General features: G+C 37.3%; 1 protein-coding gene across 2 annotated transcripts; it reads left to right on the top strand.

The window, feature by feature from the left end:
- The first annotated feature begins 53 nt into the window (after window positions 1–53).
- Window positions 54–21,623, top strand: LOC104606974 (uncharacterized). 2 transcript variants are annotated; one of them, XM_010272440.3, is made up of 7 exons: window positions 54–440; window positions 580–626; window positions 4,239–4,398; window positions 4,514–4,706; window positions 10,253–10,382; window positions 20,690–20,866; window positions 21,096–21,623. In XM_010272440.3, the coding sequence occupies exons 1-7, from the start codon at window positions 272–274 to the stop codon at window positions 21,243–21,245; spliced, it is 1,026 nt and encodes a 341-aa protein (XP_010270742.1). In that variant the 5' UTR covers window positions 54–271; the 3' UTR covers window positions 21,246–21,623. The 2 variants fall into 2 exon arrangements, with proteins under 2 accessions (XP_010270742.1, XP_010270743.1); XM_010272441.3 differs by lacking the exon at window positions 21,096–21,623 and adding an exon at window positions 15,862–16,004 and having other exon boundaries at window positions 20,697–20,830.
- The last annotated feature ends 1,802 nt before the right edge of the window (window positions 21,624–23,425 follow it).

The following is a 23,425-nucleotide window of genomic DNA, read 5'->3' as shown; positions in this document are numbered from 1 at the left end:
GGAAGCCGCTGCGTGAAGCGGTTATATAGCAGATTAGCAGGGTCCAGCCGTCCAGGGGATTCAGTTCCAGGTTCAGCTGCTTTGAAGCGCTTAGATAAGCTATGGTGAAGCGGACAGTCCTTCAAATAACTGACTGATATTAGCGTCACAAAAAAAAAAAAAAAAACTGACTGACATCCGATTTAGGGCTCATGCAGATATAACTCTAAGTCCGAGCTTTTGAAAATCGAGTTTGCAGAAAGGAGAAGTAAAAACTCAAAAAGGAAAGAAGATGGCGGAGAATGAACCAAATTCGGGGTTGGGCCCCGAAGGAAGGGAGGAGGGTCTAACGCCGTGGGAGCAGCACGCAGCAGTTATCAACATCCCTCGCTTCGATTACAACGCACCCTCTTCGCTTTTGGAGTACTCGCATTCCGGGTTCCTCATTACCTGCCCCATTAGTGAGACCCTTGTTTTCTCATTCTTCCCGTTGTTTGTTTCAACTTGCTTTGCTTTTTACGACTTGATGTTTCTTTAGCTGTTTCCTTTCTCAATCCAGCTGAGAAAATGGCATTTTGATACTTCTGTTTTTCTTGCCAGAGCGGGAGAAAAGTGCCACGAAAGAAGCTATTTCCATCCTTGAAAAGGTTTTTATCAAGTTTCTTTTTTGTTTGTTACTCTATAAATTTCTTTATTATTTCCTTGGAGCGGACTATCTGTTTTTCTGTAATGTTTTCTTTCTTGCAACTTGATTTGTCACAGTAGCGTGCTTTTGATGGAAACACAACAATGTATATTCAAATTGGTGGTTCTTGTGTATAAATTAGAATTGGGCAATTCCATCATTATTCCATAATAACCCTGATTCCTTCGAATTAAAAGTTAACATCTTTAAAACAGTGCTGTCAATGTGATGATTGACTAGTCAACCAACTAGTCAGTAGGGGGATAGACTGACTGTATCACTAGTTGGTAAATAGTAATACTCATGATGTGGTCACCTAGGATGACAAAGCATTAACTGGGCTGACTAGTCAACCTGGTTAACCACGAAGTTACTTAAATGCTTTTGGTTGTAGTCTCTAATGATTTGAAATAAAATAATGGATGAGTTATTTTTAGTTTTCTTCCAATTAGTGATGTGTTGGTATAGAGTTTCCATTAGACCTGTTCATGGGTTAGCCTCGGGCTGATCTTTTGCCAAAACTTGAATGAGCTTGGCCTGAAGCCTGAGCCCCTGAAACAGTGTAAAATGTTCATGAGCTGAGTCTGAAGCCTGGCATGTGAACAGGTCTTGTCATAGACAAAGAACATGTAAAACAGTCAAGATTGCACTCTTTCTTTGGAAACAAGGGCTGTAATCCCTACATAAGCTATCTGGTAGTACAATCATTGATAAGTATGAAAAAAACTGGAGTCTTGGAAGAGAAGCTATATCTTCATGGGGGAGGCTCACCCTAATCAAACCAAAGACACCCTCTCAAACCTCCTGACCTATTATCTTTCAGTGCTTAAATCCCAGCTAGAGTGAGGAGTCAGTTAAAACAGCTTCAACATAACTTCCTTTTGGAGGGAGGTGGAGAGAGGAGTCACCTTGTGAACTGGGAAAACATATGTAATCCAATGAAGGAAGGTGGCCTGGTTCTTGGTCATATTTCTGAAAGGAACTGTGCTCTACTAGGAAAATGGATTTGGAGATACAAGGGATCTCTATGGACCTCAGTTATTTGAGGTAAATATGGTAGAAATGGTCTTGAAAGGGGTGACACTCAGCCATTGCTGAGCTATTCCCTTGCCAACCCTTGGAAAGGTATCCTTCCAACTATAAATACCTTGACCCCCTTAACCAGATTTATACTTGGAAATTTGAACCAAATTAGATTCTGGACTGACCTTCGGTGGGGCAGTAAACCTCTCTCAGAGTCTTTCCCCTCCTTATTTAGGTTTGCCCGTGATAAACGCACACTTGTTTCCTCTACCTAGGAATGGCAACGGGGCGGGGACCATATTCCCTGTCCCTGACCCTGATTCTGAAATTAACCCCATCCCCGTCCCCGTCCCCGATCCCCATCAGGGATACAATTTGTCCTCCATCCCCGATCCCCGATAGGGATGGGTTCCCCGTGGGGACCTGAATCCCCGAAATTTTTTAAGATAACAGTATTTTTTTTTGAAAAATAAATTTACTTATATATAATCGGGGGTCGGGGTTAGGACGGGGGCCTCAATTCCCATCCCCGACCTCGACCCTGATCAGGGATTCCTATTAATCCCCGTCCCCATTTGGGGAAGCCGGGTCCCCATCGGGGATGGGGAAAATTGCCATCCCTACCTCTACCATCTTTAGGGATGATTGAACCCACTCTTACAACTTCAACTTCTGTAGAGCCTTGAGAGATACTGAAATTTCTATGATCTCTTCACTAATTACCTCAATTTCAGAAGCCTTCATCTCCCCCCCACTCCTTTCCTGGACAAAAGGATTTGGCACTTCGTAGATTGTCACAAATTGAACACTTGATATCTTGCAGAAGAAACTACTGGGGCAGAGATGTATTCCCCCTTCCATGTGTGTGTTTTATGCTATAGGGACGGGGAATCTATATGCCATCTTCTTATAAACTGTTATGTTGCTAAAAGCCTAGAAACATTTGACAACTTTTTTCCTGGATTCAACTCATGATGGCAGTTATTGTTGGACTCCTAACTCTGTGTGCAGTTCATTGTCCAATGGCCTAATTGGAAAAAAGAGGAAGATTCTTTTGGAAAGCAGTCATCCATGCAGTGAGGTGGGGCATTTGGGATGAAAGAAACAGAAGAATTTTCAAAAACAGGTTTTCTTCATTTGTGAGTTTAAGATTTAAGATTCTGAACTTAGTCAACTCCTGGATGCTTCCCACCAAAATGTTTACAGGTTTCAACATTGGGGATTTACAAAGAAACTGTTAGGAAATTCTGCTTACCTCTCCTGCAAACCCCCCTCTTGTTTTTACCCTCCCTAGATGGGATAGTGATTTCATCCTACAGGTCTATTGCTGCTTTAGGAAATCTCAGGAAACCCCTTCTGCAACAGGGATTAGTGGCATCTTTAGGAACCTAAATAGTGATATGTTCATATATTATGGGCTTACGGTGGTCCAACCACAATATCTGATGTTTCGGAAGCAGAGACCTGCTCACTTCTTGAGGCTCTAAGGACTGCCAATAGACTCCACTTTAGTTCCTTGGCAGTTGAACTGTTGAAGGTGACTCCAGAAAAAAACATCAGATGGGCCAAAGGGCAGATGGAAGGTCCTTCGAAACTTGCTAACCTTCTGTTTCAAGTTCATGAACTAGTTTCCTTGCTGAAGTGCACCTTCAGATGGATTCCTTGTGGTCTTTACTATATTGCTTAGATTAGAATTGAATTTAATAAATTGCTCACCTTCTTTTTGAGTCTTATCTATATCAGATTAGAATTGAATTTGGATTGCAATCAGATATTGAACAACATTAACAAATAAAACTAAAAATGATAAAAAAAATTATATTATTATTTAATAAAATGAACTAAGAATGACTTTGATATTGTATATATCATGAAGAGAATGAATTGAAATTAACTTGCACAAAATTTAACCTGTGATTCTTAGGTAAAAATATAACATTCAAACCAATTTTACTAATAGATCATTATCATCATCATCATCCAATAGATACAATATAAACATTTATATATAAGCATTGAATTGAATTGGGCCATAACAGATTGGATAGGGGTGGATCCATATTCGATAAAATAATAATTGATTGAATTTGGATCACCTTTAACTGGATCAAATTCAAATTCAACTTTGGACAAACGGATAGCGTTTTCAGCTCCTAAAAAAGTAGGTATTGTTGCACACTTAGGAGGTGCTTTTGTGTCCAACACATTTGAATTTGGTGCTCAAGCAATGCTCCCACTCTGCAGTTTTGGCACTTATTAGAGGTATTAAGATTCCTACTTATTATTTCTTATATTTTTATTGCAATGATTAATGCATTTTCAGAAGGCTTCATTGGAAATATACCACTTCATTTTGGAAATATGGTATCAAACTATTACTTTTCAGAATGCAAATTGTTCTTATTCTAGTTGAAGATCTTTTTTGTTTTTTTTGGATTTTGCTAAGATTAAGATTTTCTATTTAAATGTATATCAGATTTGGTTGAGACCCAGATGGTATTATGATAGACTAGGCTACTTTGGTACCATTATCTTTTGGATTTTTGTGCAGTTTATTGTGTCTCAGAGCTGTGGTAGTAGCTCTGAATGTTTGGAAGTCTTGGATGCAAATGTGGCTGCGAAAAGAAGAAAAGTATGCATAGAGGAAAGAAATGGGAAAGGTGGTAATAATCTTGAGAGCACAAAGGATGGAGACACCATAAGAGATTCTGGTAGTAGTTTTGTAAATGAATGAACTTTCTTTTTCAAATGAAAATTGGTTATGTGAAATTCCAAATTTTGATTTGTACTTGGTAGTGAATGACCGTTACTTATCTTTGAATGCAGATGGAATTTCAAAAGAAACTAGTTCATTCTCTGCTAAGATAGGTGTTGAATTCAGTCAGGTTCTTTCACTAGTGAAGTTGACAAGGAGTGGATTACTTCTCTTAACCATACCAAGGAATAGCTCTTATAACACTGTTGATATTTTGTCAAACATATTTTGTTCTTTGGATTCTAGAAGTCTAAAGGCACCACTGTGAGTTGCTTGCATACTAATTTAGTTCTTTGAGATTTTTTGATATATATTCTAATTTTCCCCTCTTTTCTTCTTCTTTCTGTTTTATGTTTTTTTATCAATTTCTTGCTTTTCTTTCATTTTTTGTTCTTTTCTTTTTAATTCCATTCATTTTGTAGTTGTTAAGGACTATGCACTACCCACCCTCCAACCTCTAAAAAGATCCAATCCATCAGCTCTTGAGATAAGCATGTTGAACACCTCAACTATCAAGGTAAATAAGCAAGGAGAAAGTGGATCCCCTTGTCTCAACCCTCTGGTAGCTAGAAAAAAAATCTCTGATCACCCTGTTAACTAGCATTGAATAATGGCAAGTCTTCAAGCAGCCTTCAATCCATCCACACCATCTCTTTCCAAGCCCATAACACCTCAGAATTTCTATGAGGAATGACCAATCAACCATATCACATGCTTTCTCCAAATCTAGTTTACACATAAAACCTTTTTCCCTCTTAAAATCCTCCACACATTCATTAGCTATCAGGATTTGGTTAGTGATCTGTCTTCCTTGAAAAAAAAGCCCCTTGGGATTGGCTTATCAGGTTGGGTAAGACTAATTTTAACCTTAGTGACAATACTTTAGTTATTATCTTATAGATGCTTGTCTCCAGGCTGATGGGTCTGAAATCTCTTGGTTGGGTGGCATCTCTCTTTTTACGTATCAGAACTAAGAAAGTGGAGTTAATCCTTGGACTAATAAAGTGTTCCTCAACAAACTCCTCAAAAACTGCCCATAAATCCACTTTAATTATCTCTCAGCAATCCTGAAAGAACGCCATAGTGAATCCATCCAGACTTGGAGCTTTAGATCTATCCATTGAAAAGACAACTTCCTTTATTTCTTCCAAATCAAAGTTTCTTTCCAATATTCTTGCCATTTTAGTATCCAATCTGGCCATTCTAGTCCTTCCACCCTAAAACCAACATTGTTCAGCCTTTTATATATTGCTTGAAGTGATCCACAAAACCATGGGTGATCTCTTCTTGGTTGACCAAAATTTCACCATTCACTTCTAATTTCTCCACAACGTTCTTTCTTTTTCTCCCATTGGCTAATGCATGAGAAAACTTAGTGTTGCCATCCCCCTCTTTAATCCATTGATGCCTCGATTTCTGCCTCCAACAAACTTCCTCCCTAAGCAAAATCTCTTCCAATTCCTTTAAAGCTTGACGCAAGATCCTACCCTTCTCTCTTAACATTCCTTGGCCTCCCTTATCATCTACTTGATCAATTTGGGATACCACTCCTAGTTTCCTCTCCTCTATTCTTCCAAAATGATCTTTATTCCACTCTTTTAATTTGCATTTAAGCCTTTGTATTTACCCATGGAATTTAACTCCTTTCCAACTAACATCCCCAATTTCCTCATTCCACCATTCAGCCACCTTGTGCACAAAGTTTGGGTGAGTAAGCCACATATTTTCAAATCTAGACGGTTTGGGGCCATTGGGAAAAGCCTTAATTCCAATACTAATTGATTATTGGGCAATGTTTTGAAGTGACTCTTGGCAAGGCCCTAGTCATCAACCCTATTCAATGTTCTTCCCACTCAGGGGTGAAGATAAACCTATCCAATTCGGAGGTATTGAAAATTTGACCACGTAAACAAAGTTTGTTGGAGAGGAATCTCTTTTAGTGCATGGTCTTCAATAAACTCATTGAATTTCCTCATACTGGTAGAGACCATCTGATTGGTATTATTTGTCTCATTTGTAAACCTAACTACATTAAAGTCTCCCCACAGACACCAAGGTCCATCCCATAGACCTCTGACTTCGTATAACTCTTTCCACATTTCACCTCTTTCTCTCTCTCTCTCTATTATATATATATGTTAGGACCATATACATTTGACAAAACCCACATGAATCCATCTTCCAAATTGCTAAACTTTAGAGAGACTGAGAAATGACCAATTAATTCTTCCAGGGTCTCCACCACCTCATTCTTCCACATAGTTACTAGACCCCTAGATGCTCCTCTGAAGGCAAGAAGGACCATCCTAGTCCTCTAGAGCTCCAAACACTTCTCACCCATCTTTTGTCCATATCTACCACTTTTGTTTCTAAATAATAGTACAACACGATGTTTGAATTTTCCTTTCTTAGCAAATCTTTTATTACCTGCCTTTTCGTGGCACTCCCCAATCCTCTAACATTCCAACTTATTATCTTCATGACAATTTTTGAAAAATTACCCCAAATCACCCACCCTTTATTTTGATCTCTTCCTTCTCTCCCCCTTTGAACTAAACTCTAAGTCTCTCACTACATCAGACTTCTATTTCTCTACTTCTGTCATTTTTTTCTTCATATGTCCTTGCCTCCCCTCCCCTTCTTCTTGGAATAAACTATCGTATTATTAATTTCTTTTAGATTTAGCCCCATCTCCCCTGCCACTTCCACTACCAGTCCCCCTTATTCTCTCCAATCTCCCCACTTAAATTTCTTTCAAGCTGAATGTTGTCTTGGTTTCCAAATTCCCCATGACTTGTTGTAATCCCTCTCTCCTTACTTACAAGCTCCTCAAAGGATTTGCACACCATATTCCAAATTATTTCCCCTTGTTCCTTATGAAAAGCTTCCTCTACTCTCTCTTCATCTCCACTCTACTCATCAGTAGCCTTAAAACAAATGACAGGCATTCCTGGAGAGAGAGGTTCAACACTGGACTTTGGAGCTAGAGCAGTTGTATTGGCACTTGACCTAGAATTACCAATTTCCGAGGGAACAAGGTTAGGTTTAATCAGCTGTGGAGAGACCGCTTAACCCTTGTTAGTACATATATCCCTCTTTGGTGTAACTCTTGTTTGTACAGGTGGGCAGTTAGAAACCACCAACAGAATACCCTATGTATGTTGAGTCCCTGAAACAAGATTAGGTGTAGATGGGTACTGACTGTTACCTCCGCCACCAGAGCCTACTTCTTCCCTATTCGCTCACAGAACAGCTTCAGAAGGCTGTGGTAGAGTTAAGTTTTTTGATGTGATGTCATTTTCTTCCTCCAGGAACAAATTTTCAGTATCAGAACTCTCATGAAAATCTGGATTTCTGTCAAGGCAGATGCTTCCAATACTCGACTTTCATGATCCTCTGACTCGGTCTCTTCATTGTTCAATGAAAAAACACTTGTGGTGTTGAAGGATTTGAAACACCCTTGTAGTGTGGAACCAGAATAAAGCTTCTTAACATGGTCCCATATTTCTTTATCTGTATCTAAAAACATAAAATTCACACTTACTTTTGATTCCATACTACTCCACAACTATGTCATGATTTGAGCATTTTCTTGCTCCCACTCACTATACCCTCAAGGTTCAGCTAAAGGTTTATCATCTCTCACATGCTTCACTTTCCCTTTGGATTTGAGAAAAAACCTCCATTGATTTGGCAAACGACACATAGTTCTCACCATTTAGTTTAATTGATGTCATTTGCACATTCATATAATCGGGGGGGGGGAGATCATAAAACTTGGTTTTTGATTACTACTACATTAATACTCTCTCCTGTCATTGCCATAATTCTATCACTACTCTCACCATTAGTTTAATTCTTTTATTTTATTTTTTGATTTAAGCCATTTCCATCATTAACAGCAATAATTTTCATTTGTCACAATTATTTTTGTTTAATATGATGAATATATAATATTAGAGACATGGACAATTTTCCTAAGATTTTCTTGAATCGGCCTCCGAACACTGAATAATTTGCTTTTTCAACGTTGGAGGTCATTTGGCTACACCTCCAAATTGATCCTCTGAACGCCAAAAATGCCTATGAGTCATTTAGTGATTGAACTAGCTCCGAGTGCATTCAGAGGTAGCGGACGAAAATCACATACCAATTGTGCCCTTTATGAAAATCAAAAACTTAATACCAGTGGATGTCCCTTCAGCTGCTTCTAGCTCTGCTTGTCAAACAACTTTTAGCTTTACTTCATGTTCATCCGTTGAAATTTGTGCAATTCGAGCTGGATGAAATATTTGAGAATCTAAAGAAGAAACTGAGAGCAACCAGGTGAAAGTATGAAACTGATGGGTTTCTTTAATGGCAACAACATGGACAGAAATCAATGGGTTCCTGAAATATTTGAGCTGGATTCCTGAAAGTTTCACATTTCATGTTTCTTCAATGGCAGCAACATGAACAGAAATCAATGGGTTCCTGAAAAATTCTAGATGGACTCCTGAAAGTTTCACATTTCATGTTTCTCCAATGATGGCAACATGGACAGAAATTGATGGGTTTCTTCTCCAGCGACGACAACTCCTTATTGTCATTTTTGGAATGCTTGATCACATGCTCATTGGTGTTCCTTTAACTCCGATTTGAACCTAAAAAGAAGGGACAACAGTCGATTGATAGACTTTGACTGATTGCCATACATTGAAGGTACAACAGCTTGATAGGCAACCAAATCACTCACTGACTACCGTCTTGGATGTGTATCAAAGGCCACTGGCACCTCTGGTACTGTTGTCATCCTATACAAGGGCTTTCAATTGTTGGTTTCCCATGACCATTTTTGGTGTCGGTATAATTAATATTATTTTGTAAAATATTATAATATTTGTTTAATTAATGTTATTTTATAATATTTATAATATTATTTATAACATTAGACTTTTTTTATTAATTTTTAATATTTTATCATTTTTATTATTTCATAATATTTTCTATAATATCATAATATTTTAATAATTTTTATTTGCTGTTATTTAAATAATGATTTTGAGGGGTAAATTTGTAAAATGCAAACTTTTCAGATGTCACAACATTCAGATCACTGAACAACTCCACTGTATTCAGATGTCTGAAAAAGCAAAATTTTTTTTTTTCTACTACATACTTTCAAAGCTTTGTTGGAGATTTTTTTTTTTTTTGCTTTTTGGACTTTAGAGTTTAGACTTCAGATTTACCAAACGCCACCCTAGTCAGAACGCTCTATGTTACTATATATGGAAATTAATTGAGTAGTTGATGACAAGAAGATTGGAGAGAGATTTAAGGAAGTAGTGAGACTTGGGAGTTCAAAACTCGAAAAAGATTTAATGGGCACAACTTGTTTCACTTTTCAAGGTAAATAGGACACTTGATGCTAATCTCATTGTATTTATGTCATAAATTAATTGACAAAAGAAACTGAGAGGGTGTTAACACATAGAAGAGAAACTGCTGATGTGGACCCAATTGTATTATACATATAATATAGATTGCATGTTTTGAAAATTTCTTGTCATTATTATTTCTATTGTTTTAAAAAAGAAATTTTTTTATATTTTTTTATGGGTGTGATTATATATTTGTTATTTGAATTTATTGAACACATCATCTACCTATTGGTATTCATTAGTTTGATACTTGCACTTCATTGCTGAGAAATCAATTATTGGTATTCATTAGTTTGATACATCTCATGACTTGTAATGTGTGAGTTGTTTACCAATAGTATTTTCTAAATTTATTCCAGTGTCATGTTATATGTCATTTTTTTGGTGCAGTTGGATTCATCGTATTCTCCCTATCCAAGCAACTTGCAGTCTCAATGAGATGGATCTACGAAGAGTTGTGTCCAAACTTGTCCAACAATTCTTGGATGATAAACAAAACAATGTTGAAAGACCTGTAAAGGTACCATCATTATTTATCAGTTCATATGCACATGGATAGATACTAATGTGACAGTATGATTGATGGTTTTAAAAAGTCAAAGATATGTTCTAAGTGTTGCAGACATATTTTAGTGTCGAAACCCATGACAGAAATTTTAACGAGTTAAAAAAATAAAAATTTGGTCAACATGTATTGTTTTGGTCAATGTTGACTAAATCGGCTACTTATGCTTATTTCTCTACTGTTGATATCATAAGGAATTGGTGAACCATTGTTTATTCTTGAACCATGAGAAAACAGGCAGTCATGCAATGAATTCCACCTACACGTCCTTTTACCAAGACTAGTTTAAGAGCATGTTCCATGCACATGTATACAAGGTTCAAAATATTGATATGCCCAATATGCCGATAGAGGCGTATTGGGCGATATCGATAGTGTTTTCAACCCTTTTTTTATTTTTTTCAAAACCGGTTCAGGGGGGCCGGTTTAAGGCTCCTCCACCCCCTGAACCGGCCAGAACCCCGATACACTCCCTATCGGGAAGCCACCGGCACGATACGTATCGGCTGATACGTATTGATACTTTGAACTTTGCATGTGCAAGTATTGATCATATAAATGCTATATGGTCTTTGGATTGACTTTTATGACCTGCCTGGAACCCAAAGCAAATATCTGCTTTATACTATAGATGAACTTATATGTACCAATAATATGTTTTGACGATTGGCCAGACAAGGAGTCTATAGGGACCAACTATTCTGTTGGATGGTTCCATTGGGGAACTATGTTAAGATCCAGACCCAGCCATCTCAAGCTCGGGGTCCTCAACCAAGCAGCTCACTGAAGATATCTCATGGAGCACCTCCTATCAAGTTTGTCTATGCCAGGAAGGCATGTCATCATAGCTAACCCGAGTCGGCTGCCATGTGCTGGTAATTGGCATGATAAGCATAATATACAGAGGTTAAATAGCCCCTTGAGACCTAAAGGATAATAAAAAATATACCTGAATCAATCTCCAGCTTCTTCTCTCTTCTTCATTCCCTGTAGTCCATTTCAAGAGGTAGAGCTTCCTAGAAGAAACTAATTTTGGTTGGAGGCTATCAAACTAATTGTGTGAATAAAAATAAAAAGCCAAATGAGAGGTAGGTAAATAGCCTACAAAAGGGTGCATGGAAAATCATTCTTTTTCACAAATTAATAAAGTTTCTAATGGTTACTGAAAAGATGCCTTGGAAAAGAAACTGATAAAAATTGCCAAGCAAATTGACTTCTTGTTTTTTAAATACTATAATATTTTGAAGCATATGTTTGACATATTCTAGGAAAAAAGAATTATATCAATTATCAAAGGGTAGACAAGGTGCATATGATTTGTAAAAATTATAGATATGGTTGAAACATTGTAAAATATGCATAAATGTAGAATGGTATTTTGTGAAATGATAAAAGAAGCATAGGCACACCTTTTTAAATTATTGTCTTGTTCCAAATCATTAAACAAAGCCAAGAAACTAAGGTTATCGTTCTGAAGTTGTCCTGTAAACCTTAAGATTCAAGACTTTCATGACAGAATGAGTTAAGATTCAAAACTTCATATAAATGGTTGTAATAGATCAACCGAATAATCTATTACACAAGAAAAAAACACTAATATTTAACTTCATGTTTGAAATGAATATTGAACTAGCTCAAAGTGGTAACCATGTAAGTTAGGCGGGCATTGACAAATGCTACATGGATGCCACATTCTGCTAATGGACTACAGAGTTTGACAAAAAGAAGGGGCATTGACAAATCAGATATTTTGAGGATAGATCCACCAGTTGGGAAGAGTGTAATGGATTTAGAAGAGGGGGTTAACAAAGGCTAGCCACGTTGGTGGGGTTGTAGGCTTGCACATTCTACTATTTAATCTTTTTACTAATAAAATTCAGAACTGTTATCCATAAAAAATGTGGCAACATTATTAGTGTAGGCATAGACATGCCATATGAAAAAAAAGGAAGGTCAATCTTTGGGATTAGTGATGTTAACAGGTTGGGTTGGCACATATTTGCCTCAACCCTAACCCGATCCTCAAATGTTCCCATTCGAACCTGACCTAGCCTGACTCAGCAACATGCAATTTCTGAACCCGACCTGACCTTATAGGGTGTCACTTTCTCCATTAGTGAAAGAAGATAAATCAAAACAAACATGAAAAGAATCCTAAGTTTTAAGGCTGTGGAGTTAGAAGTCAACAAATTACAAGAAAACCCTATAGGGTATTATGACATAGTAGGGCGGGTTAGCCAAAACACAAACCTGACTTGGGTTAAAGAACCAAAACCCTAACCCACAAGCTGGGTTTAGCCTTTAACCTGCCCATTAACATCCCTCTTTGGGATACTTGTTTCAATTAACATTTTCTTTTTGGCCAAAATCTTGTATTTTGTTTCAGGTTTTTATCTTGAATGTTTTGGTTTTCTATGTGCATAGAGACGTGCAAATGCAAAAAAACAAACAAATAAGTAAAAAGATGCAAATTTCCTTATTGAAGAGCATTTTAGTATTGAGGGTGTCACATAGGCAATTCAACTTCAATTATAAAAAAACTTATTCTACTTGGGAACACCACTTTTTACATCAGGTTTCACAAATAGGGGGCATTGGAAGAAACATCAAAATGGCATATCTTAAATCTGAAGGGTATTCCCGCTTCCTTTATTCTATTTGTGGCGCCTGATGGTGCCTGTGTTTGAAACATTGATAAAACATTTTATTTCATGTTTCATGTCAAAATGTCTCTTTTTCTCTGGTATTAGCTTCAAACCACCAACATGGAGGCTGAACTGTTTTTGCCTCTGGGTTGCGGGTCACCGGTTTGGCCATCTGGTCAGATGGGTTAGACTGTGCCATGTCAGCAATATGTAAATACATACACATGTATATGTATTTATATGCATATATGTGTATAGTTATGTATAAACATGTATTTTATCAATAAATAATGTATAATTATATTCTACATGTAACATATGCATTATTTTATATTTAATTTATGTTTTTAATTTTTTTTATTTGTAAAAATATCAAAAATTTCGATTTGAGGCCAAAAAGGGGTTTTCTGGTGAAAATAGTAGGGCATGACACATAGGTCTCGAAAAGTTACCCAAAATCAAGACAAAGATCACCTCAGTTGGACATCAGAGCACAAAGTTATGGCCTCTTGAGGTTTGCATACACATTTAGTGTGCAACCATGACCTTGTCACTAGGTCGAATGGGTCAACGTTCCAACTGCCCGGGTTGGACGGTTTTTGACCAAGTCAACATTTTTTACCATTTTCTGAGTAGATGTTTTTGTTAGTTGTTAGATAGGTGGGGACCACAATAGTTATGTGAGTCTAAATTTTATTATGTTTTTGAGTATTATATATGTTGTTTTATGTTTTGCTGCCCTATAAGGGCATAGTTGTCTTTGTATTGTTCTATTATTTTTAGTATAAATAATAAGTGAAGGGGGCGGCTAGATCATTGCTCTCTTTTCTTTTCAACTTCTCTTCTCTTATTCTCCTTCTCTCTTCTCTCTTCTCTCTTCAAGAAACTACTTTTCTTTCATATTTTTTAATTCAACTGATTTCTACTTGGTATCAGAGCATCGACTAGGGTTTCTTGAAGCATTATCATGCAGCCTAGATCAACTGACTGCATGAAGTAGTAAAGGACTGATCGATCTACTATAGATTGCCCAGTTCTTGGATTTTTTGGTGGGATCTAGTCATTAGGAAGGTGATCTACTGTTCAACATCAAAATTAGGAAGAACTGGAGTATGGGGAAGAGTCCCACAAAAGTTGGACTCTTTGTTTTTGATCTGATCTTGGGCGCCCAGGTATTGTTAGTTTTCTTTTGATTTTCTGAAGAGGGCGGTTTGGTTTCTGGAATTTTCTGAGCCTCCCGGAGTGATCGATTCACTCTTCTTTCTATTGGGAGGCATGGGGAGAAGAGAGATTTCTTTCCTGCTAGGGTTTTCTTCTTCCGGAAGGGTTGGTTTCTGTGTGTGATATTAAATTATTTTTTGAAGGTCTCCAATCTATTTTTTTTCTTACTGTTGAACTGTTTGAAGTAAGATGGAGAGTTAAAATACTGAGATGAAATCTATCGGTACTGTGGGACTGGGTGTTGGAGGTAGTAGTGATACTTTTGGGTTTGGGATCATTACTATAGTAAAACTTGATGGTACAAATTATTTGGAGTGGGCACAATCAGCTAAGATGGCTATTGGTGCCCGTGGAAAATTAGGGTATCTCACTGGGGAGGAGAAAAAACCTGATACAGACTCTCCTCGATGGGTGCAGGAGAATTACATGGTAATGTCCTGGCTGTATAATTCTATGTTATCTCATATTGCAAAAGAATTCCTATGGGCTAATACTGGTAAGGAGATTTGGAATAGAGTGACTGAAAGCTACTCTCAGAAGCAAAATGAAGCCAGAGCCTATCAGTTAAGAAATCAGGTGATAAGTATGAAACATGGAGAAAAACCTCTTGCTGTGTATTTCTCCATGTTGAAAACTCAGAAGTTGTGGTATGGGAAAGTGTAAATGATGCAACAACTTATCACAAACTGGTAGAGAGGAATAAGGTTTTTGAGTTCTTGGCAGGGTTGAATCCTAAATTTGACATTGCTAGGCAGTATATTCTTTCTAAGGAGGGTGTGACACTTTCTCAAGCCTATGCCTTTGTCTCTGGAGAGGAGAGTAGGAGGAATGTAATGCTGAGACAGCCTGGGATTGACCAATCGGCTATGGTTGGTACAATAAAACCTAAGCCGAATGGAGACAGGGGGAGTAGTGAGACTAGAAGGGAAGATAAGAAGGATTTAGTGTGTGATCATTGCAAGAAGCCTAAGCATACCAGGGACACTTGTTGAAAGCTTCATCCAAATCTTATGCATGCTCGGATAAGAAACTAGAAGGGAAATGCAAATGTAGCTACTTCAGGAGACTCTTCAGACCCTCTTTCCTAAACTGATTGGGAATCCATTGCAATAGCAGCAGTGAGAAGAGAATTGGAGAGATTTGAACAGCTTATGAGTAAAAAAGATTCACCTAGCTCTAGCCTTCCAAATGGACAACAGAATGCAGGAGCCAACTACACCACTTCCTTAGCAAATACAGGTAGTTCATATGCAAGTGCAAATCTTGCATCCACTTCAAGTAAGGAGGGACCCCTCTGGATTATATACCTAGGAGCATCTGAGCACATGACTAATGCCCCTACCCTTTTCAGTTTCTATCAGTTGTGCTCTGGTAGAGACAGAGTCTCTACAGCAGATGGTTCACATATGCCCATTGCTGGGAAGCGAACAGTTAGAGTGACCAATGATATAACTCTGTCTTATGTTTTATATGCCCCTAGGCTTCATACCAACCTACTATCTGTTAGTTCGTTGACAAAAAAATTGAATTGTTTCGTGACCTTTCTTCTTGGTAATTGTGTTTTGCAGGATCTGGAGTCAAAGAAGATGATTGAGAGTGGTTGTGAAGTGAATGACGTCCACCTTCTGGATGAGATTCCAAGACATCAGGGGCATCATGTTAGCAACAACAGTAGTAGTGGGTCAGAGTCAGTGAACCAGATTATGCTTTGGTAGAATCGCTTGGGACATCTTTCTTTTAGTTCTTTGAAATGTCTTTTCCCAAAGTTGTTTGACTCTGTTTAATTATCTACTTTGGAGTGTGAGAGTTGTCAGTTAGGAAAGCATTGTAGACAGTCTTTTAAACCAAGTAATAAAAGAAGTACTTCTGCTTTTAATATTGTTCACATTGATGTATGGGGGCCATATCCTATCCCTTCAATGGGAGGATTCCATTACTTTCTATTGTTTGTAGATGATTATACACGATATTCTTGGATATATTTGATGAGATCACGTGATGAGGTTCCTAACTTGGTACGACAACAATGGTTTCAAATGTCGCCAAATGTCGCTAATGTCGCCCGACATATGTTGATGTCGAGACTCACTGACATGAAAATGGATGGTAATATAAAAATTACATTATGTCGGTCGACATTTCCGAAATCAAATCGGTCCAAATAACCCAAAAATTACAGTTTTTCCTATTATGTCGACAAGATGTCGACATCTGTCGACTAGTGTACATTAAAAATATAATATATTAGTATATTATATTAATATAATATAGTATATTAATATAGATTATTCCATTAATATTTCTATTTAATATTTCAAATAAAATATTTATAAAAAGAATTAACAAAATATAAAAAAAAGAATAAGTTAGTTACTTTATAATATAAAACATAAAATATTTTTCAAGTAATAAAATATTAAGTAGTTAGTATTTTTTAAAATATTTATTAAGATCAGAAAATGTTTATTAAATTTTATAATAAACCATATTCTACATTTAATATAAAAAATCAGAATATATTTAATAAATTTTATACTAAATCATAATTTATTATAAATTTAGTATTAAAAATCATAATAAATTCATTTAGTTTTATAAGAAATCAGAATTTATCATAATCTTAATACTACAAAAAGGACAATCAGTTTATTAAATTTATAATAAAGTATAATGTATTATAACCTTAATATTTAAAAAATCAGAATAAATGTATTTCTATTTACTAGTGTGAAATAAATATATTAGAATTTATAATAAATCAGAACTAAAAATAAGAAAAGAAAATATCAGATAACCTTGTAAAAACATCAAAATGCATAATAAATCAGTAAATCGTCATGTACTAATTTGTTATTGATCTTAGTTTTTTAGCTTTATATAATGGTTGGGAATAAGATAATAGTCTAGAAATATGTATTAATGCTTCTTTTATCATTTTACAAAATATCTTTGCATATTTCCATATGTTTCATAATATTTCCACAATGTCTCTAATTTTTACAATATTTCCCCTCGACATTTCCGACATATGTCCTATATTTTGGTAAGCGACATTTCCATCGACATTGACATTTTAAACCTTGACGACAGCTCCACCATATGGTTTTAACACAATTTGGAGTGTGAACTAAGGTTTTTAGATCAGATAATGCCAGAGAGTACTTTGAGAAGGACCTGACCACGTATCTCTTAGAACATGGTGTAGTTCATCAGAGTAGTTGTGCATATACACCGCAACAGAATGGAGTTGCTGAGAGGAAAAACATACACGTTGTGGAGGTGGCAAGGAGTCTTATGGTGTGTGATTCAGTTCCTGTGCAGTTCTGGGGAGATGCAGTTCTTACAGTCATGCATTTGATTAACCACGTTCCTTCACGGACTTTGGGGTTTAAGGTGCCATTTAGTCTTCTTTTTCCAGGTGGGGAGATATTTGATATACCTCTGAGGGTTTTTGGTTGTGTTTCCTTTGTTCACATTCTTGGCCCTCATTGCAAGAAATTGGATCCTAAGGCCAAGAAATGTGTTTTTCTTGGGTATGCTCAGAACCGAAGGGGTATTACTGTTATGACCTAGTGTCGAGGAGCAGATTTGTCACTATGGATGTTACCTTCTTTGAATCCACCTTCTTCTCGAGTGGTTCTCCTCAGGGGGAGAGTTTTGGGGAGGAGAACTCACAATCTGTTCCTCTTCCTGTTTCTTTGGTGCCTCCATCAGTTTAGCTAGAATCTCCATCAGTTTAGCTAGCACCTGCACCTCCAGTTTCATTACCTAAGCCACTACAAGCAGCCTCGTAGAAATATCAGCGCCGGCATATGATGGTTGACTCCACACATCCTCAACCCACACCACTCTCTAACAGTCCTTCTGAAACTCCAGATTCGGCAGATACAGTTCCAAGTATTCCTCTTGAGCTTGAGCCTGAGCCTGTTATATTTTTTGATGATAATGTTCCTGTCCCTAGCACCATTGTTACAGCTGATCCCACACCACTCTCTAACAGTCCTTCTGAAACTCCAGATTCGGCAAATACAGTTCCAAGCATTCCTCTTGAGCCTGCGCCTGTTATATTTTTTGATGATAATGTTCTTGTCCCTAGCATCATTGTTGCAGTTGATCCCACTGACCTTGATCTTCCCATTGCACTTCGTAAGGGGAAGAGAAAGTGTACAACCCACTGCATTTCACACCATATTTTCTACAATGCCTTATCACCTTCCTACCGTGCTTTTCTTTCTTCCCTAGATTTTGTGTCTATACCTAGGAATGTTACTGAGGCTCTCTCCAAACCTGAGTGGAAAACAACCATGCAAGATGGGATAGATGCTTTGGTCAAAAACCAAACTTGGGAAGTAGTTGATCTTCCCCCAAACAAGGAGACAGTCGGATGTAGATGGGTATTCATAGTGAAGTATAAGGCCGATGGCAAGATAGAGAGGTACAAGGTAAGGTTGGTAGCAAAAGGGTATACTCAAACCTATGGTGTTGATTATCTAGAAACCTTTGCACCAGTAGCTAAGATGAGTTCAGTTCATATCCTTTTATCTCTAGCAGCCACCTATTCATGGCCCTTGTTCCAACTTGATATAAAAAATGCTTTCCTCTGGTGATTTACAGGAGGAGGTATATATGACATTCCAACAGGCTTTTATGAAAATGTTAGTAAAGGAAAGGTGTGTAGACTCAGAAAATCTCTGTATAGACTGAAACAGTCAACTAGGGCTTGGTTTGATAGGTTTAGAGGGGCACTCATACACCCTCTTTGTGAAGAAGAGAGATGCTCTGGTGTCAATTCTGATTGTGTATGTGGATGATATAGTGGTGACAGGAAATGATCTGGAGGAGATTGATGATCTCAAAAAATCATTGCTGCAAGAATTTGAGATCAAAGATCTTGGTGAAATCAAATACTTCTTGGGGATTGAAGTTGCAAGATCAAGCATGGGATCTTCATTTCACAAAGAAAGTATGTACTTGACCTACTGCGGGAGACTGGGAAGCTAGGGACCAAACCAACAGACACTCCTATTGATCCAAATCACAGAATTAATGGTGTGGATGGCTAGTTGGTGAAGGATGTGGGGAGATACCAAAGAATGGTGGGCCGACTGCTGTATTTGTGTATGACACGACCAGATATTTCTTATGTTGTCGATCTTGTGAGTCAATACATGCATGCACGTCGGGTTTAGCACTGGGAAGCTATTGAGAGAATACTTGCATATCTGAAAAAGCACCCTGGCAGAGGGATTCTTTTCTCAAATCATGAGAATCTGAATCTAGAATCCTATACAGATGTAGACTGGGCAGGATGCTTAGATGACAGGAGGTCTACATCAGGAGTGTGTACCTTTGTAGGTGGAAACTTGATCTCCTAGAAGAGTAAGAAGCAAGTGGTTGTGGCAAGGTCAAGTGCAGAGGCTGAGTATAGATCCATGGCTCATGGTGTCTCAGAACTTCTTTGGGTTAGATCTCTTTTGAGTGAGATTTGGGTGAAAGTAGAGGAACCTATGATGTTATACTATGACAATCAGGCTACAATTAATATTGCCCACAATCCAATTCAGCATGATGGGACAAAACACATTGAATTTGATAGACACTTTATAAGAGAAAGGGTAACAACCAGAGAAGTTTGTTTGCCTTATATCTCTTCAGAGTTGCAGCTGGCTGATGTTTTCACTAAAGGGGTGGCAAAGAACAAGCTTGAACATGATCTACGCAAGTTGGGAATGTGTGACATTTACTTCCAACTTGAGGGGGAGTGTTGAAGATTAATCAGTTTTATGATGTTTTTCTGAATAGATGTTTTATATTAGTTGTTAGATAGGAGGTGGGAACCATAGTTGTTTTGTGAGTCTAAATTTTATTATTTTTTGAGTGTTATATATGCTGTTTTATGTTTTGCTGCCCTATAAGGGCATAGTTTTCTTTGTATTGTTCTATTATTTTTAGTATAAATAATAAGTGAAGGGGGCGGCCAGATCATTGCTCTCTTCTCTTTTCAACTTCTCTTATTCTCCTTCTATCTTCCTTCTCTCTTCAAGAAACTGGACCTAGAATCTTGGCCAAGTGACGGTTCAACCAGCTGGGTCAACAGCAGGTTGAAAACACTGCTTCAAACACTATACTTCAAGCTGAAACATTCCACTTGAAACACCACCATACCAAACACCATCTATGTTATTTCACTGAAATATGCAATTATGGTCTTATTTTTTGCTTTGGTGCTTGAAGATGTTTGAGATGGAAATTTTCAAGATTTTATGAGTGAACCCCCCTCGAAAAGAAAAAAAAAAGAAAGGAAAAGAAAGCAAGAAAATAAATAATTGAAAAAGCCACACTTGCAGTTCGAATTAATTCTTTTTCCCCACACTACATCTTATTTGACATTTGTAGTTTGCAGTTGGTTATAATAGAAGAGGGATAGAAGAGACTGAGATGAAGACTCAGAGAAATACTTCAAAAGATTCTAGTTCATTCAATTTATTAGATCGAGAAAAGTGCTTCAGTGTTGTGGCTGGTGCAGTTAAGGATGTTTTACCAGATTCAGTTGTGGACCTCAAGGCTCCACAGGTATATAAATTTGTTTCTTTCCTCTTTTTTTTACAGTTAGAATACATGTTCTAGTATGTGAAGAATTAAAACTGGATGCTCACATTCTCAATCCTGCATAAAATCTCTTTGGATGTTAATATTAGTATATAACAATCCTGCGTAAAATCTCTTTGGATGTTAACATTAGTATATAATGATATTCATGCATATCAAATATTCTTGTGCTGACCATAATTTAAATATACAGTTGGCTATTCTTGTTGAGTTGTTACCCCTTTCTGGGGTACCAAATGGATCATTAGTGGTTGCTGTCTCAGTGCTTCCAAGTAATCTTGTCAGTACGAAGCCTCGACTCTGCGTTAAGGCTTTGATCTCAGACATCAAGACCTTAAACTGAAGGAGTTGAAAGATTTGGAAAATTTCCTGTGTTACCATCAAAACTCAAATCCAGTAATGCTTCATAGCTGCTCAAATAGTAGTTGATTTATCAGAGGAAGCCCACAAAATAACAGGTATCAACCAGCTATTTGTTCAAGGTCATTGACTCATCTATTTGGTAGGTGAATCCAAGCAATGAAAGATGCTACAAAATGGTAGAAGCTGATAATTTGAGGTGTTAAACTTGATGTCATTGACTGCAGTATTACTATGTTTTTGAATTTCTAATGCATTGAAATGCTTGTGTGATGTAGTTGACTTGTGCATTAGATGATATTAAAGGTGCCTATGGGCCTTGTGCCTTTGCATGGTTGAAAGCAGATCGAGTTCTTGACTAGTTTCTTGGTTTCAGTTTTCATATTTTTATATATCATCAATTTTTTATGCTATATTTTTTGGTTTTCTGTTCTCTTTTGTAAACACCGCAATGTCATATTAAATTGAATGATTTTTCAATCAGAAACAGTGAACCAATAATTGGTTGAAATATGGAAAACCTCAATATATCTGTACAAATAGAAAGAAAATGATTACCCAACCTTAAAAGTATTTGGAATGACAGGATCATCACTAGGATAAAGATAGTAGTATAATCAAATATTTAACAGGTTTCGAATGACCCAGTAGTTATGGTTATTTGGCATCACTCCTTGAGTAATGGCCTAATGGGATTGGCCCTGCAGAACTGCAGGCTCTTTATGGCATGGCCACTGGGCCTAAAATGCAGCCTGCACTATCCCCACCCATTTCTACTTACGTCAACTGACCTGCTAACCTGTGCAAAGGCTTCATATCTTGTTGGAAGCTTCAGCTTTAGTGTAAATTTTTTATCCAATACTGTATATTTTGTTTCCAATGATGTCCTTGCCATATTCAGGTATCAAAGATGGCACCTAACTCTGATGGTACCATGCTCCTATGGGGCTGTATGTAAATTTTGTTGTTTACAGGCCAGGTGCCCTGCCCCAATCTATCCCATGTAACTCCTTCCCTGATAGTCATAGAGAATCTGCAGTGATGATATTTGTTGCTCTTAGAGTCCACATGAAGTCATGAACGAGAATGGTTCAGGATTTCTAACAGTGCCTTCAGATCAATTGAGTTGCACCATAAGTCTATTAAATTTTACAGAGCAAATAAAGGCATGGATGAATCCCTTGGTCCAAATTGCATCCATGTGTAAAAGCAATCTTCAACCCGGGATTTGAATGAATCTCCTGCTTTGCAAATCCTGTGGTTTAAAGATTGCCTGTCCACATCACAATCTGAATTACATCCTAGGTTACAATTGCAGTTGTTCTCTCCTGAGAAGTTGTGGTGTGTGTAATATGCACACCAGGGTCGGAGTCCAACATAAAAGCCTTTGTCATGTCAATATAAATATGATGCTAGAGTGTTCTGATTACAATCAGCACCTGGGTACAATGATAAGTGAGGAAAATCATGGTTCTTGATAGAGCACAATGCATGAGAGAGGATATTCATATAGCTAAAATCGTGATTGTAAAATATCATTCCTTTTTCCCCAGTTATTTAAATTTTCAAATTGATGAGACATCTTACTTGCTATTTACTTTGACACAATTTGATTTGCAATATTTTTCCACTCTTCTTCGGTTTATTAACTCTTTTCCATAACACTTCTATAAAATCTTATCGAACCAGGATACCTTTCTCCATTTTCTAGTTTTCTAGCAGTTGATAACAAGAGTTGGAGATGACAATTTAGGGCCACCCATTCATTCTCTTCTCTGATATATCTTCCTTCACTTCTTCATCTCAGTACCGAAGCTCTCACATGCAGTATTGCATGCACCTCTTCTAATTTAAAAGATGATCTAGAAGATCTGACAGCCAAAAGACAGTGGGTTTTTACATAAAGATCTTGGCATCCCATGACCGTTTGATTGGAGGAGTGTCTTTCCACATGAAGACAAGACGAAAAAAGTCGAAAAGTTTCATTTAGAGCTTTCTGAAAATAGTCTGAAACAGGCTTCCTGCATCTTTTCAGGGCGGAGTCTTGGCGGCTAGATCTTCCCCCAACCAAACAGGAAAAGATGAAACCGTGGGTTGTCAGGCTTCTAAACAACTGAGCCCATGCGGAAAGACACGCCAAATAGGACCATAGTAATGGATAGA

The sequence above is a fragment of the Nelumbo nucifera genome, chromosome 4 (genome assembly GCF_055504915.1).
Source record: "Nelumbo nucifera cultivar China Antique chromosome 4, China Antique-T2T, whole genome shotgun sequence".
NCBI classification, from domain to species: Eukaryota; Viridiplantae; Streptophyta; class Magnoliopsida; order Proteales; family Nelumbonaceae; genus Nelumbo; species Nelumbo nucifera.
The sequence above is the reverse complement of the archived record's forward strand: the minus strand, read 5'-3'. Positions and strand labels throughout refer to the sequence as shown.